At 47.7% G+C, this 18297-nt stretch overlaps 1 protein-coding gene across 3 annotated transcripts in view; it reads left to right on the top strand.

Annotated features, from left to right (window-relative positions):
- Positions 1-18076, top strand: part of DDX52 (DExD-box helicase 52) — a 135178-nt gene extending 117102 nt beyond the window's left edge. For all 3 annotated transcript variants that reach the window (XM_085649498.1, XM_085649497.1, XM_085649496.1), the window contains exons 13-15: positions 696-767; positions 1255-1347; positions 17378-18076. In XM_085649498.1, the coding sequence (XP_085505624.1) occupies positions 696-767; positions 1255-1347; positions 17378-17468 (256 nt within the window). In that variant the 3' untranslated portion in view covers positions 17469-18076. The remainder of the gene's footprint in view (positions 1-695; positions 768-1254; positions 1348-17377) is intronic.
- The last annotated feature ends 221 nt before the right edge of the window (positions 18077-18297 follow it).

Here is an 18297-nt window from a genome sequence, read left to right as displayed (position 1 = left end):
CCACCCCACCCTAATCCACCCCACCCTAATCCACCCCACCCTAATCCACCCCACCCCAATCCCCCACTCTAATCCCCCACCCCAATCCCCCACTCTAATCCCCCACTCTAATCCCCCACTCTAATCCCCCACCCCAATCCCCCACCCCAATCCCCCACCCCCCCTCTAATCCCCCCTACTCTAATCCCCCCTACTCTAATCCCCCCCACTCTAATCCCCCCCACTCTAATCCCCCCCCACTCTAATCCCCCCCCACTCTAATCCCCCCCCACTCTAATCCCCCCCCACTCTAATCCCCCCCACTCTAATCCCCCCCACTCTAATCCCCCCCACTCTAATCCCCCCCACTCTAATCCCCCCACTCTAATCCCCCCCACTCTAATCCCCCCACTCTAATCCCCCCCCACTCTAATCCCCCCCCACTCTAATCCCCCCCCACTCTAATCCCCCCCCACTCTAATCCCCCCCCACTCTAATCCCCCCACCACTCTAATCCCCCCACCACTCTAATCCCCCCCCACTCTAATCCCCCCCCACTCTAATCCCCCCCCCACTCTAATCCCCCCACCACTCTAATCCCCCCACCACTCTAATCCCCCCACAGTTCCCTTATGTGCTTGTGGGCTTGAGAGTAATAAGCTTTTGCTGCACACTCTAGTGCTGTAGTATTGAAAACCCTGCTTTCTGTTTTTCAGCATAGCTAATGTTATCCAGCAAGCTGGCTGCCCAGTGCCTGATTACATCAAGCATTTCCACAAGCTACAAAGGTGAGTCATTTCTTCCATGACTGCTTATCCATAAACAGTGCAGAATTTGTTGCTGTTTGCCTTCAAACCCCATGTACATGGTTAGCTAAATTAAAATTGCTTTTGCTAATAGACTTTAGAGCGCAGTGTAGAAAAAGAGACAAACCGGCTTTATCCTCTTTGAATGCAGTTTACAAAAATGTATGGTGAGAAGTAGATTGATTTTTAATATACAAGTTGTATGAGCTGTCCAAGCATGGTGATCTCTCCGCTGCCAAAGCCTTTCTGATGAAAGCAAGTCCTGCACATTGCTTGGAAGTGGCGCACTGGCAAGTGGTAGTCCTAGTCTACCCACACAATTTTGTAGAACAAGGCCAGTGATTTAAAAAAATATATATATTATCTTGAACCATGGATCGCGTATTTTACATTTGCTTTGTGCCTCCTTTTTTACTTCAGCAACACCATCTAGTAACATTTGTGTTTGTTTAAATGTCTTTCTTTTCAGCAAACAGAAAAAGAAGTTAGTGAAGAACCCTTTGAAAAGGCAAAAGATCCGTACAACTCCTGAGTACTTCTTGGAAAAAGCTAGGCGAAAAAAGTATGTGTATATCTTTTTTTTTAATTTTATTTAAATGCTGCTTCTATATAAATCCAGTATGTTGAAATAAATCAGAAATTTGAAACGTTGTGTACAAACTAATGTAGTGCAACCTGATGAAGATCTAAAACCTAAACTATCTTGAATGAATATTGTAGAACTGCATGCACTGCCCTACAACCAGTTCACAGACACCTGCTACTTGATTCCCCATCACTTAGGAGAAAAAATGGAACCCATTCCTTTATTGCCAGACTCATCCCCGTAATAAATATTACTTCATGTACACCAGGATTGCACAGATGTGACAAAAGAATCTCCAAATTTTCCCTCAACTACACTGGTTTACCAACCTTTCCCCCTAGCCCCTGCCACCCTTCTACCCAATCTCAGCCAAAGAAATCATTGGGAGAGTATCAACATTGAGACCACCTGGTCAGTGCTAGCAGCATGGCCCACCAAACTCATAAAGCAAACATTGCAGCCTTAGCTGAAAATTTCTGCTGCATCACTAGTACTTTCCTACAAAGAGATCACTTCTCTTGCACTCTAAAGCACCATTGTTTTACTCCTACTCAAAAAAACTAACCTAGATGCCTCCACTCCAAGAAACTATCGACCCAGCTTGATGCTTAATTTCCTGATGAAGATCATTGAAGCAGAGGTAGAAAACCAACTTCAGAACTACATAGGATTCAGCAATCTGCTTGCTCACACAGTCTGGATTCTGCACGCTAAAAGGTTTTGAAACCACAGTGACGGACATCAGAGAAAAAGTGTTCACCTTAAGTGACCAAAATCACCCAGTGGTTTCCATCCTGCTAGATCTCTCAGCTTCATGTGTCACGGTGGATCACAAAACATTCTTAAACTGCACATCTGAAAGAGACACGTTAGCGATAGATTCCTTACCTTAGAATACTCCCCAGGCGTCAGTCTGGATCCGGAAAGTTTTCTGCTTAGCAGTACCCCTGCGCGCCAGTAGGCGGCGCCATGCGGCTCCGCGCCAGTCACTGGCGTCGTGCGCGCCGGGATGACGTCACAGAGGCTACTTAGGCGCCACCCATGCGCGCTGACGTCCGTTCTTTCTTTTTCCGTGCTGAAAGCGCAGATCCGGATTGAGCACGTACCCCGGTCAATTTTTGACCACTTTTTTTAGACTTGTCTCCTTCTCTTGTCTCCTGGTGCACGTAGGGATGCCCGGCTTGAAGTTTTGTGGGTCGTACCACCGTAATATGTCGGTGGCGGACCCCCATGATGTCTGCCTCTACTGCCTGGAGACCGACCATGACTCCCGGGACTGCCGTGCCATGGCCCCGAAGGCCTTGCAGGAGCGGCGCCGGAAGTTGCTGGAGGTCCGGCACTCCACTCACCGCCGCTCCGTATTCGCTCTCTGACATCCCCCCCCCCCGTCGCTCCCCGGAGGCGGACGAGGGGGACAGGGGCTCCGCCCATGCGGCTCCTCCAGAGGCTGGGAGTTCCGCGGCCTACCCGCTATTCCCGGGTCCGTCGGCAACTCCCGAACAGATGCAAGAGTTTCTTGCTGCCACGGACCGCCTGTTTAGGCCTCGGGCTCCCGCCTGCGGGCCATGCGGTCCCGTGTCCAGATCCTGTTGACCCGGCGGCACCGCCTCTGGCGCTGGCCCCGGAGCCACTTGATCCAGCGCCCGCGGCTCCGGCCCCAGTGCCACAAGGTGCAGCACCGCTGGCTCGGGCGCTGCCCTTGGCTCCTGCCCCAGCGCCGCCCCTGGCTCTGCCACAGGTGCCACACTGGGTGCTGTTTATCCCGCCCCTGCCTCGGTTCTCGGACCATTTCGTTCCGACCTGGGATCCTCATTGGGATGCGGTTATGGTTCGGCCCCGGCCGGCACCGCTGGCCCCCGCTCCGGTCCTGCCGCCGCCGCAGGCTCCTTCTACCCCGGAGCCGCATGAGTACTTGTACGGCTCCGAGGACCCCCTTGCGCGGTAGTGTGACTCAGAGCAGGATTGGGTGGATGACCTTCAAGATGCATGTGAACTTGATGTGTCTTCTGACCCGGGGTTTGCCTCCCCTCCGCCTACTATGGAGGAGGGCGCTTCCTACACTATGGTGCTGCGTCGAGCTGCGGAGGCTCTCCATCTCGACCTCCCTACGGTGGCCCTTAACCCACACCGGTAGGAGGCAGGGTCCGTCACCACCTCCACCACTGGCGCGAGATCACTTCGGACAAGTGGGTGCTGCAAATAATCTGCCAAGGTTACTCGCTCCCCTTTCTGTCCTCCCCTCCAGCCATGCCACCTCGGTACCACCACATGTCGGGGGATCATTTGGCTCGTCTCCATCAGGATGTCATGGCCCTCCTGGCCAAGGGGGCCATCAAGTACGTTCCCGATCAGGATGTAGGGAGTGGTTGCTATTCCCACTACTTTCTGGTCCCCGAGAAGGACAAGGGGGGCCTGCGCCCCATCTTGGACCTCCGGGACGTCAATCGCTTCCTCCGGAAGGAGAAGTTCAAGATGCTGACTCTGGCTCAGATCCTGTCTGCCCTGGACCCTGGAGACTGGATGGTAGCGTTGGACTTGCAGGACGCTTATTGTCACATTTCCGTCCTGCCGGCCCACCGCCGTTACCTGCGGTTCACGGTAGGCCAGGAGCATTTTCAGTTTGCCGTGCTCCCCTTCGGCCTTACCAGCGCCCCTCGGGTGTTCACGAAAGTAATGGCGGTGGTCGCAGCTCATCTGCGCAGGTCAGGGGTGTCAGTCTTCCCCTACCTCGACGACTGGCTACTGAAGGCAGGCTCGCCCCAGGCAGTTGTCTCCCACCTCCAGACTACGGCCGACCTCCTGCATCTGCTGGGGTTCTCCATCAATGTGCCGAAGTCGCACCTGAGTCCCTCTCAGAAGCTCCCTTTCATCGGAGCAGTTCTGGATTCAACGCTATTTTGGGTTTATCCTCCCGAACAGCGAGTCCGGGATATTCAGGCTATGGTTCCGCTCTTTCAGCTTCTATCCCAGATTTCAGTCAGGGTGACTTCTGGGCCTGATGGCCTCCTGCATCCTGCTGGTGCCGCATGCCAGATGCCATATGCGGGCTCTGCAGTGGGACTTGAAGTTACAGTGGGCACAGCATCAGGGCAACCTGTCCGATCTCGAAGGGCGCTGCACAACAGTTGCAGTGGTGGCTCACGGATCGCGATTGGGTCAGTGGCAGATCCCTCTCCTTTCCCCAACCGGAGCACAAGGTGTTCACGGACAACACCACCGCCATGTGGTATTGCAACAAACAGGGCGGGGTGGGGTCGTGGACCCTATGTCAGGAGGCTCTGCGCCTCTGGACATGGCTGGGACATCAAGGCATTACCTTGGTGGTTCAACACCTGGCAGGTTCTCTTAACACCACGGTGGACGAACTCAGCCGCTGGTGCATGGTGGATCACGAGTGGCGTCTGAACTTGGACGTGGCGCAAGGTCTCTTTCTGCGATGGGGAGAGCCTTGGTTAGATCTATTCGCCACCGAAGAGAACACGCAATGTCATCAGTTCTACGCGTTTGAATTTCCAAGGCGGCACTCGCTTGGAGATGCTTTTCGTCTCGAGTGGAACTGCGGTCTGTTGTACGCATTTCCGCCTATAGCACTTCTGCCCAGAGTGCTGAAGAACATCAGGCGCAACCGGGCCCAAGTTATTATTGTGCCTCCGGACTGTGTTAGAAGAATATGGTATCCTGAGCTACTCAGTATGAGCATCGATCCCCCGATCCGTCTGCCTCTTCGGTAGGATCTTCTGTCGCAGCACCAGGGGACGGTCCTCCACCCAAACCTGTCCAGCCTCCACCTCCATGCTTGGAGATTGAGCGGCGACAGTTGACACCTTTCGATCTTCCTCCCGAAGTCTGTGATGTCATCCTGGCAGCCAGGCGTCCCTCCACTAAAACGGTGTACGCCTTTAGTGGAACAGATTTGTGGCATGGTGCACAGCTAAGACTGTGGATCCCATTTCTGCCCCTCTTTCTGAGGTTATTCTTTTTAAGTCCCCGGTTGTTAACTGTTTTCTTAAGGGCATTACGCATACGTTCCCACCTGTGCCCTTCATAATGCCTCAGTGGGACTTGAATCTTGTCTTGACTTTTCTGATGTGCGCTCCCTTTGAGCCCTTCATAACTGTCCTTTATGTCTTCTTACTCTCAAGACGGCTTTCCTCGTAGCTTTCACCTGCCAGGAGAGTGAGTGAGCTCCCGGCTCTTTCTTCCAAACCTCCTTTCCTTTCTGTTCATCCAGACAATGTGGTTTTGAGGACACGTCCTTCTTTCTTGCCAAAGGTTGTCACGCCCTTCCACATCGGGCAGACCATCACTTTGCCCACCTTTTTCCGCCTCCGTATCTTTCAAGGGAAGAGGAGCGGCTCCACCGTCTGGACCCAAAACATGCGCTCGCATTCTATCTGCAGCATACACCGCAGTTCCGGGTGGATGATCAGCTCTTTGTTGGCTACGTGGGCACCAAAAGAGGTCGGGCGGTGCACAAACGGACCATCTCCCGGTGGGTCGTTCTGTGCATTAAAGCATGTTACTCCTTGGCCAAGATGGAGCCTCCTGTGGGACTGCGTGCCCATTCGACCAGGGCAACTGCAGCCACTACTGCCTTGGAACGCGGTGTCCCCTTGCAGGATATTTGTCAGGCAGCTACGTGGGCTTTGCTGCACACGTTTACCAAGCACTACTGCCTTGACAGTCAGGTCCGGAGAGACGGCTTCTTTGACCGTTCTGTGCTCCGTGACTTTCTGGTGTAATCTTGTTCGCAGACCCACCACCGGGGTTGGTATTGCTGGGGTATCTATTCTAAGGTAAGGGATCTATCACTAACGTGTCTCTTTCAGATGCACAAGTTACTACTTGTGTAACGATATATCTGTGAGAGACATTAGTTAGTGATAGATTCCTTACCGCCCCACCCATCCTCCCCGTTCTGCGAACTGATTACTAGGGTTAAGATCATCCCCTTTTAGGGCCCTAGTTTTATGCACCAAAGGTCAGTTTCTTGCATGACTCTGCGTTTAACGCAGAAAGTTGTGTACAGAACTGACGTCAGCGCGCATGGGTGGCGCCTAAGTAGCCTCCGTGACGTCATCCCGGCGTGCATGACGCCAGTGACTGGCGCGGAGCCGCACAACACCACCTACTGGCGCGCAGGGTTATTGCTAAGCAGAAAACTTTCCGGATCCAGACTGACGCCTGGGGAATATTCTAAGGTAAGGATTCAATCACTAACTAATGTCTCTTACAGATATATCGTTACACAAGTAGTAACCTGTGCCTCTCTGTAAAACGCTGAATAAACTTCCGTGGCCTTTGCCTAAACAGTGATGAGACAGAAATGTTAATGCTAAATGACGAATCAACTACTGAATATCTCCTGATGTCCTTCACTTGACCAGTCCCTTCCCCCAGTAGAAATGGTGGGCAACTATTCGATTAACAACTTTCTTTCAACTCTGAAATGTAAGCAGGCAGAGAACCTACCAAGTACATGCTGTATATGCTTTATCTTAAATCAACCTTCTCCTTCCCATCCAGCACAGAAAACTCCTGTTCGAAGAAGTCTCTCTATCAATACAATAGTATTTTATTGCAATATACCTAAATCTCACAAAGGCACTGCAAAACATCAGCGTGTTCAAAACTGAGCCATAGGGATCATTTTTGGATGGAAGCAAAATGTCCATCTTTCCTCCTGCAGGCTACAGCTATCTTGGTTAACTATGGAACAAAGAATAAAACACAGGGTCCTCTGTCTTATGTGGAAATCCATCAAACCCAAACACCTACCAGATCTCTTAAAGTTCCATCAAACATCACTGGTTCTACGCTCCACCTCCGAATGCAAACTGATCATCCCACAGTGGAGGCTGAGAAAACACTGAAAGTGGCTGGAGGAACACTGAACAGCCTTCCCGTTGAGATCAGTTCTTTGCACAGGCTACACATCCTTAAACAACTGCTAACCTCAAGACAATACTTATCCATCAATGCTACTACAGAAAACTGTCATGCCCATTAGAGCTCCACTGCATGAATTCATGAACCCTTCAATTATCTATAAATAGAATAACGTCAATAGTATCTCATAATCACTTTCAGTATGTCTCATCGCTGCTCTCATTCTCAGTCTATGCCTCCAGTTTGCCTCCACTCGATCGTTGCTCTCTCCTCCTTTAAATATGTCACCAATCACTCGCTCCTCTCCTTACGCGTGGGGGAACCACGGAAAGACGCGCGACCAATATGGCGATTAAATGTCTGGTTTCTCCAGGACCAGCAGTTTAGAGAGGCGCTTGGGTTGGAGCTCCAACAATACTTACGGATTTATCATGGGTCGGTCCCCTCCCCAGACACGTTATGGGAAGCCAGCAAAGCAACTCTCCGTGGGGTGGCTAGGGGATTGGTGCACACAAAGCGGACCGAGCAGATGGCCCGCTTGGCACAGCTGGAAGCTCAAGCCATGCGGCTGGAAATGGCTTCTGCGGATACATCTGACGCTTGCTCGTCTAGGCAGCTGGCGGCCCTCAGAGACGAGATCCGTCACATCTCTTTGGAGTCCGCCAAAATGTTGTGGCGCTCTTCCGTGGCACGTGTCTATGGTTGGGGGGACAAAAATGGAAAGCTGCTCCAAAACTTGGTCTCCTACCCCAGAGCCCACAGAATTATCCCTGAAATTCAGGACTCTGTTGGTACCCTTCACCGCACGTCACGAGCCATCGCCCAAACGTTTGCTAACTACTATTCCCGCCTTTATTCCGCTCAGAGCCCCAAAGCCTCCCTGTCAGCGGTGCTAGAGAGAGCGGACGTCCGCCTCCCCTGCCTTACCCAGGCAGAGTCATTGGAACTTGACCTTCCCCTCACCCCAGAGGAGATGCACAGCGCCATCTCACGACTGAACTCTGGGAAGACGCCTGGACCCGACGGTTTCCCACTGGAATATTATGCAGCCTTTAGAGACTCCTTAGTACCTCATCTAACTGAGCTCTTCCGATGTGTGGCCAAGAAGGGCTCCTTCCCCCCGAGGCCGACTTAGCCACCATTGTCGTCATTCCGAAGACCCAGCCACCCTCTCCCTCCTGCAGGGACTACCGCCCAATCTCCCTCATAAATACTGAAATGAAACTCTTTGCAACGGTATTGGCCCAGCGTCTCCGCCCCCTCCTTCACAAATTAGTTCACCCGGACCAATGCGGCTTTATGCCTTCGCGAGGCACTCGGCACTGTATACGGCGTCTGCACTTTGCTCTGGCCCGCCGCCAACACCTGTCCCCGTACCTTGCACTATTGCTCCTTGACTTTGAAAAAGCCTTCAACACGGTTGACTGGTCATACTTGGCGGAGGTTCTCCAACTGATGGGTATCGGTCCCCTGTTCCTACGCACGGTTCGCGTTCTTTACTCTAATCCGCGGGCTAGGGTCCTTATTAATGAGACCCTCTCTGATGTGTTCCCGATCCGGAGAGGCACGCGCCAAGGATGTCCTCTCTCACCCTTGCTATTTGCATTGGAAATGGAGCCTCTGGCCTGTCTTATCCGCTCTGATGTGGTGGTCCAAGGCTGGTCCTGGGACCCCCATCACGTTGATAAAATCGCTCTCTATGCAGATGATGTCCTTCTTTTCATGGCCGATCCAGAGCATTCTGGCCCCCGCTGCTTAGAGATACTTCGTAGTTTTGAGAGCATTTCTGGTCTCCGACTTAACCCAGCCAAATCCACCCCTGTCCCTCTCCACATATCGAGAGTCTGCTTCGAGTGGCAATCCACCATTCCTATCAGGAGGCAGTCCTTTAAATATCTGGGGATTTGGATAGCTCTCCTACCGGAGTTGGAATGGGCTCTCAATATCACCCCCCTGATCACCAAAGCCAAAGCCGATCTTAAACGCTGGCAGGCTCTGCCTTTTAATCCCCTTGGCCGTAGCGCCATTTTTAAAATGATGATTCTCCCCCGTTTCCTTTATATTCTCCAGAACATCACCCTTCACCTTCCGGGGAGTTGGTTTCGAGACTTCGACAGAGCCCTTACTAGATTCCTATGGGGGCGCCAGAGATCGCACATGACCCTGGTTCACTGCCGCATCCCGCCCTTTGACGGCGGTATGGGTGTGACGAACCTGCACCTCTATTACCTTGCAACCAGACTACTCGTAGTCCATGATTGGTATACGGGAGGCTGGTCTGATCCAGCTTATCGCACTGAGCTCAGGTACATGGACTTCCCGCGGCTGCATGCCTAGCTCTATGGCGCTCCTATACCGCTCACACTCCCCTCGATCCCTAGATCAGTCTTGGTGGCTTGGCGCTCCGCCCTCCGGCACACCCGCTGGGATAGGAAACTTACTCAACACACACCCCTATGGCAGGGCACATGGCTCCGAGAGGCGTCCTCCCTCATGGGCTTCCGGTCCTGGGACCACATTGGGATCTCTCTCCTTGGGGAAATTTGGGTGGGTGACCACATTCGGACCTTTGCTGAGCTACTGAAGCGCTGCTCCCTCCACACCTCCCAATTTTATCGATACCTCCAACTCCGCCACGCACTTACGGCACATATTTCCCCCGGTACATCATTACCCGAATTCAGCCCACTAGAAGCGCAGGTACTGATGGGAAACCTGGGGCGGGGTGGGGTCTCAAGGATCTATCGATCTCTAGTTAATAACACCCCTACCAACCTGGACACACTCCGAGCCCGCTGGGAGGGATGGTTGGGTCCCCTGGTGGAGGCAGACTGGCGTGACGCCCTTATAGCTCCCAAAACCCTTACGACCTCCTCCAAGCTTCGCCTCATCCAACTTTATTACCTCCACACAGCCTACCTCACCCCGGTGCGTCTACACAGGGCGCAATTGCGCCCCTCCCCCGACTGTCCCCGCTGTGATCAAGCGCCTGCTGACTTCTTCCATATGGTGTGGACCTGCCTGGCCCTCGCCTCTTTTTGGTCCAGTATAGAATCAGAGCTCACACGGACCCTGGGCTGGCAGGTCCCCCACAACCCCATGCGCCTGCTCCTTGGTGTTTTTGATGGCTTGGACGGCTCTAGAGCCGACAAGCTCTTTTTGGGCACAGCCCTCGCAGTTGTCAAACGTGACATAGCGGCGGCGTGGGCAAGCACCATGTCCCCTACCCTGCGAAAATGGCGACGAGGGGTGGATTGGTGTGCCACTCAAGAAGAACCACTATTCGAGGCCCGGGGATGTCCAAAGAAGTTCCAGAAGGTATGGGGCAAGTGGTTGAATTTGCTACCTTCTTAGCGTTTATGTTGCCCTCCAAATGTCAAAGTACATGTTACCCTGTGTATGGTCGTAAGGAGCTATCCAATCATTCCCTAGAGCCGGATTATGCTGTTTGTCGGATATGGCTATTGTGTTTTCATGCTGATATATGCTGGTTTTTGTACTGTTACTTCTATAAAATGTTAATAACATTTGATTATCAAAAAAATATATAGGTCACCAAAATGATACTTGTATCATTTGCTTTTATCAATGATCAACTTGCCTTTTTACATCTGGTTTATACATTCTATTCCATCCTTTAAATAAATTCGTACAAGGATACTTGTAATATGTACTATTGTCAGTGTTTATTTTGCTGCCATAAAAAACAGTTTTTTGTCATATATACATATTGCACATAGAAGCTGGACCCCTGACAATAATATTATTCCAACATTTACCATATGAAGTTGAGAAAATGTGCCGTGCACCCATGTCAGTAATGGCAGTGGACCCTTGTGAAGATGTCAAGCATCTTTCTCCAACGTCATTGAAAATTTGGTAGATCAATTTATGAAACTGCCTCCTCTCCGAAAATGCTTACTCAACAAGGGGCATTGCACCATAGTCCTCAATTACCCAATGCCGATTTGATACCTGAAGTCCTAATTTGGTTACCTTAATTTGTCTCCAGAATGCTAAATGAGGCACGTCACAAATCAATACTTATATTCCATATTACAAAGTAGAAACGTCTTGCACACCAATGCATTGGGCTTCACGTCAAGACTAGATGACTCTGTGGAAGGTCTACACCACCTAACCCCACAACAGGCCATTTCAGCCTCTTTTTTTTTTTTAAATGGTTATTTATTTATTTTCTCTGAGTTATTTATTTAACATAAACTGCACTCCATTTTAATTGTCAGTGTTGTACTTTTCCCTCTAATCAACAGTTCTATTAATAGATATATAATATGTACATACATAGCGCTTTAGCAATTCGAACACACCATTGCAATTTATATTTCATAACAAGTGGAGTACACAGTTGTTTAAACAAAGAAGCAGAAACAAAACACTGTGTGTAATACAGTAAATTCCCAGTTAAACACATGTCACTGATTTGTTTTCTGAGTATCATTTGTACTGGTGCAGTGAACCCATGAATGATCACTTTCTACAGATCATTGTATGGGAGTAGTTCGATCCAGTCAAGTTATGTGTCCATGACCTGGGTAAATGTCACCACCCAGTGCCGCAACCTGTCTTCCCCCCAGGAACACTTAACCTCCAGTTCAGTAAAATTAGCCACCTCCTCCATCCGTGCAACGGGTTTCCTACGCATGGCCTGTCTGCAGAGCAGCCGTCTTTTCTCGCCAAACTCTCCACTTCTTTATACCAGTTACTATGGGGTGAACAGTCTGGGGACTTCCAGCATAATGCAATGCCCCTGTAAGCTATATTCGCAGCCAAATCTGAAAATCTGTTGCCAGTTTTTTTCAATATCTGCCTAACATACTAGCTGAGCAAACAGATTTTCACTGTATTTAATGTCTGTCTGATCAATTTTTTCTCCAACTCTGATGCAACCCCAGCCAGAAATGAGCACTCACTGCGCAGCTCCAGACCATGTGTGCAAAATGCAATCTGCAGTACGTCGTGTGGGAGGCTCTAGGTCTGGCTCACCCAAGAGTTGACGCAAGGCAAGCACTAATTCTCTGTAGACAGAGGAGGCCACTCCAAATTTCTGCTCTCCAAACGCTAGAGGCCCCTGTCTGAATAACTGACCCCCAGGGTCTCAATGTTCATCCATCCATCCATTCACTCGACAGGCAGTGAAACTTCCCCCTCCTGCCCTCTCCTATCCCCCCGTTTAAGTGGGTTGCCCTAACAAAAGTCCCATCTGAGCATATAAAGGGTTGCACCTGGTCTCATTAATCTCCCCTATGCAGCAACGGAGGGCTGTGGTGAGAAGCATTCTGTCCATCATTTGTTTGTTGTAACGCTTTTCGCCCTAAGTGGGATGTGTATGCCCAGACGTGGGTCCCGTGCTCACTACGCCACTGGAGTCAAGCTATCCTGGCTGATGACGGCTGATAGCCAGAAACCGGTCCTAGGATGCTTGATTCCGGTCCAGGGAAGACATGGCTTGGCAGTTCGTGCTGGACTGTTCCCATGAGGCACAGGGTCAAGACTGATTTGCATATGGCCATGTCTGAACTGGGGTGGCGTAGTAGGCAAAAGAACGATGGATTTAACCCAGATCTCTTGACTGGGGGAGAATGTCTGCATTGTCAGCATTCCGTCCATCATTTGTTTGTTGTAACGCCAATTAATATATATCATAATCAGGAACTCCAAGCCCTCCTTGTTGGCTGCTGCCCTATATGCAAAAAGAACGCAGTGGCGTGTCCTGCCCCAATTCAGCTCCCTGAGACCAACTTACTTGTTTCTGTGTTGTTTATCCTTTTTTTAGAATTCTTGAAGTAGATAATCTCCAGTTTTCAATTAACTCGCCCTGTATAGAAGGGTCGGTTAACTATCTCTTGATCTTGCTTGAAATGCGTGCTGATGCTCAGTACGTGTTAGGAGTACAAGGCTCCAGGCCGTCTTCCCTATCACCTGTCTCTTCTCTCCCCCTCCCCCCTCTATCCCCTTGGATGTCTTATTTCTCCGTTCACTCTGTAGATAAGTAATATACAATTGTTTTTAGCCTAATCGTTGTGAAAATGGGATCCTGAGTGAATTTACTATTTGTATAGTTACAACTCTAACCACTAGTATATGTAGTAGTTCTTTGTACCTAATATCACTATTCTGTGATTCTGAGCTTTCCCGTTTGCATCTCTCCCCTGAGTGACTCTACAACATATACATTTCCTTTTCTGCTATCTGTATCTCTTCCTTGTGGGACTCTTCAACTCGCTGACTCCCTCCCTTTGTTATCCCTGACCCCTGCCTTTCGTGGACCCTGTCTTTTTCTGGATCGCTAATTTACCCTGATATTGAATGTGTTATCTTTCTGTAATTAATGTAATTTTTTTCTTTTACCGTTTGTTCCCCATCTGTTGACCTACCAGTTCTGATCCGCCTCCTAGCCCCCTGTCCCTTGTTGCCCTTTGACTAAGCACTCCTTCTCCCCTTGTTGGGGAAAGTTCCAATATTCATACTCTGGAGTCTCAGTGACCCCTCTGAGAGAGTCCACAGCGTCAAGGGAGCTACTCACAGTTGAGGTATGGTATGGCGCCCCTTGACAAAGCACTCCCTCTCCCCTTGTTGGGGAACGATCCAGTAGGTAGGTCTTGGAGTCTCAGAGACCCCTCTGAGAGAGTCCACTGCGTAAAGGGAGCCTCACGCAACGGAGATGGGGAAATGATACCACTTCCCCTGGGATCCTAGCTTACTGGACTTTGGACGCAGCTATTACTCGTCTACCGGTTTGTGCCCCCGTCACCCTCCCCCTCCTCTTTCATGCTGTCTCTCTCACCCTCCCCTTCCTCTTTCCCTCCTTCATTCTCTGTCTACTTCCCCTGCTCCTACCCCCTCTCCCCTGAATCTCTCCCCTTGCATGATTTTTCCCTCACGTATATGTCCCTATTGTTTGTCTCGACATGTAGCTATGCTCTAAAACGGTGTAACCTTTTTAACAATGTAATCTGCAACTATGTTCTGATAATCATGTAAAGCGCTCTGATACCTCTGGATCTAGCCAGCGCTACATAAAACCTTTCAAATAAAATAAATAAGGCTCCTAGAGGTCCTGGTGAAATCGGAGCATCTTGCAAAGCATAGAATAGACATAGTGGCTGAGTAAAGGCCTCTTTGAGTCATGTTATGTTTTTAACCATGTCACATGGTCCCTCTTATTAAAGAATTGTGTTAGGGTTCCCTGGAGTTATTTTTAAACCTTTTCTGTCTTAATAGTCATAGAGAATATCAAAGTGCTCCCTCCCACTGCGAGGTTGAGCCCGCCTGGTGGTGTGTTCCTCACAATGAAACATGTCACGTGATCAGCCTGTGGGCGAGGGTTCTATAAGAACACACATAGTGTGCCTGATGAGCACTAAGGAGCAGGGCTTAGTGTTTGCTTGTTCTGGGAGACACCCTCCCCTTTTGGTTTTATGTATATAAGTTCAGGGAAACTGAGGGCCTTTTCCCACATAACTGTTTCCCTTCCCTCTCATTCGTTTTGGTTTTAGGCAGTTAGCCAGTACTTTACTAAGAATGTTCTCATCTAAATTCAGCATGGAAGGGGGCCTATAAGCCGCTACATCCAATGAATGGCCAGATGGCTTAAGTATGGACACAATTAAAGCTTCCCTGGTTGTAATGGGGAAAGGAACCGCATTTAAATCCCTCTGCATACATTTTCGCTAATCCATGCACCAAAAGAGATGCGTACGTCTGTTGGAATTCCACTTGCAGATCATTCAGGAGATTTACCCCATCACCAGCCCCTTGAGAACTTCCCTGATTCACGTTTAGTTTTAGCCTTAACGTGGGTTTAAATTTCATTTTCACAAAACTTGAGGGCCATCTTGTGTACACACACACACTGCATTTTTTTGGCCAACATTTTTCACCTTTTCATGTTTAAAAAAATAGATTTTAGCTACCACAATTATTAACAAAATTATCTCAAAGGGCTGCATCCCAGTGTGATATCTTTTGTTAGGGAATAATGGGTGTAAAATATTAATATGAATATTAATAAGTGGACCATATTTGTAGTTCATAGTTCAATTCTTAGGCTGTGATGTTTGATCTTAAATTTTATTGTCCCAACAGCGGGTGTTTTGCAATAATTAGCTACTGATAAATATTACGGCGCTGTCATTGAGAAACTGTAGTATCTATTGGGGGTGCGGTAAAGCTGTGGGTAGCCTTTTCCAGATGTTGTGGAAGTGTATCTGGGTTGAAGTGTTCAGGAAAGGGTTTTTGATTGGGTTAGACTAGTAGTAGGAAACGTTGTACATCCCTCACCATCTGTACCAATGTCAAAGCATATACTAGCAGTTTGAACCTGAACTCTTGTGTAGCAGTGTCCAGTTATGATGGTGCCAAAAAAGAACATCTTAAAGATTTGAAAATCGTGATGGTTGAGAATTGCAGAGTAGATTTGGTTTTATAGACCAAATCTGAATGAATACAAGGCCCGAGAATGAAAACTGAGCGATGTATGAAAATATATGGTCCGTGTTTAATGAATAGTATAAAGACTGTTCTAGAGGTATTTTTTTCATGTAACTTTTTTATATCCATTTGGTCTTCTCCTGTTTTCTGTATACAGGACATAGCAGGTGTTTAAATTCAGTTATGCCACAGTTAATTCTGTGGCAGAATTTGGTTTTATAGACAGCTATTTATGTTAGTAATGTGGTGTGGACATACATCTGTGTTCACTGTATGTAAAACTTATTAAAAATATTAAAACAAATTCCTTTCTTCCCTCACTAATCCCCAGTAAATAGAAGAACATTTATTTCGCATTATATGTAGTAAGGCCACTATTTAGTAAACCAATCACAAAAAAATGCGTGCATTACAAACTAGCCATTGTTTACACTTGCCCAGTCAAATTAAGGGCATCAACATAACCAGTACATTGCATCCAAACGTGTGCTGCCCATGCTAATCAACAAATCTGTGCACTACCCAGACCACATTCCAAGCGGATGAGGATGTCCATTGACTTGTTCGTTACCATGACCTCTTCTGACATGCATCAATATGGTCCTCTGTGAATACATTCACTTAACACTGTAATGTTGGAAGCTTATTGTATAAAAGAGGCTCTAGTAAGTCAACCAGTTTTAAAGACCTTTTCCCATTCCACCACCAGTTTCTGGTAGGAAAGAATACGGTTTTACAGGCAATGCACAGCTTGTGAAAGTACAGATGCATGCTGCAAACAGCAAATGTTTCCTGTAACATCAGTTTGCAGCTAGTTCAGTTGTAGTTTCACATGGCTCACCCCTGACAATATCAGAAAAGATCAACACAAAAACCTTATACACACTTCATGGGAACAGAGACAGTGCATGCTAGATAAGGGGGAGTAGTCTGAGCTGGAGTCTGCATCAAAGGCTTCACGGTTGTATGTAGTCATTCTAGTTGTGCATGAAGTCAAACCAAAGATGTTTAAAAATGGCAGTAGTGTGCACTGCATGCACATCTACAACAGAGCAAGCTGCATCCTCATGGTTACATGTAGGTAACATTTTACATTATTTGGGATACTTCACATACCTTCTTAAATAAATAATGTTCAGATGTCGAGCCCACAACCAGTAACTCTTGTAGTTAGTCAGTGATGTCTATGATTTGCATAACAACTGTATTCTAAGCTTAATTATTTAGAGATTGTAGACACTACTTGAAATTACTAGTGCTTTTCAAATTCTATTACAAGACAATGGTGTACATGTGCTTGGCTGTGTGTCTTCTCTCTTCAGATTGCTAGCACTCCCCTACTATGACCTTTTCAGCATTAAATCTGTCCTATTCAACATGTCTGGTTACTCGTAAAGCAGTCACATTTTGGCTATTTGTTTTGATGAAAAAGTTTAGGCTAGTGTGCTGAATATAGGATAATTGTATGCTGGAATTTTGGTTATCTATGAACGGAAGGAGCTTTTAAGAAAATATGTGATCGCTACAGCATTTATCACCTTAAATTTTGTTATTGCACATTCAGTTTTTTTCTGAAAACCTCTACTTTGTCCGTCATCCCCACTGTATATGTGCATGCACTAGTCCTTGGTTGTGATTGTTGATTCTATATTTCTGCTAATAGGAAAATCATCCAGAGACACATTGAAGAGAAGAAAAAAGCCTCTGAAAAGTCCAACACTCAAGTGGCAGTTCAGACTTCCTCAGATGGGTAACTCCACAGATCTGATCGTCTGCGGGCAGTGGGCGCTTCTCTCGGTGCATCAAATGGTCAAATTACAATTAAAGACTCATTAACAAAAAATGAGACTGCACACTTGGACAAATATTTTATGCTTGTCAAAAAAAATACAAGTGGAAAGAAGGACCATTGATTATTTATTACTGCACCCGCAGGACACTCACCAATGGTAGCTAGTACAATATGTAAGTGTACAATGAAGCGGTAGACCTTGAGTCATTGTTTACATAATTCTAAATCTTCACCTGTCATAGACGATGTTGACTGCAGTTGCAGTTTATAAAACAAATTAAAATATTTTGCCCAAAAAAATTACCGTTGTATTTATAATTTTTTAATTCCTGTATTTGTAATTTCTATTTTGAGAGAAATTTGGAACTTCACGGTTGTTTTAGCTAGTTTAGCAGTGTTCACAATTCTCCAGAGTAAGCACAGAAGAGATTGATTCCTTTAATTGGGAGTTGAAGGTAACAAAAATTATTTTTTTTTATATGTATCCTCTAACAAGCTATGTACATTATCAGTAGTAGGTGCATGGCATTATTCACTGATGCATAATAAAAATTATTTTTTTAGACTACATATTGTTTTGTAACTGCATCTTTATATCTGTAATTGATCGCTGTGGTGGTTTTGTTGAGAGAAGGGTATAAGTACAGTTGTTGGAAATCTAGGAGACAACAGAAAATCAATGGATTGGAACAATGTTTAACTACTGGGAACCTAAATGGGAAGCTTTCAGTTCCATCTTTTTTATTTCTTCTGTGACTTGAGAAGAGGATGAATCTCATCGAAAGATGTCA

This window comes from Triturus cristatus, chromosome 3_2 (assembly GCF_964204655.1).
Source record: "Triturus cristatus chromosome 3_2, aTriCri1.1, whole genome shotgun sequence".
NCBI classification, from domain to species: domain Eukaryota; kingdom Metazoa; phylum Chordata; class Amphibia; order Caudata; family Salamandridae; genus Triturus; species Triturus cristatus.
Note: the sequence above shows the minus strand (reverse complement) of the source record. Positions and strands in the feature narration are given on the sequence as shown.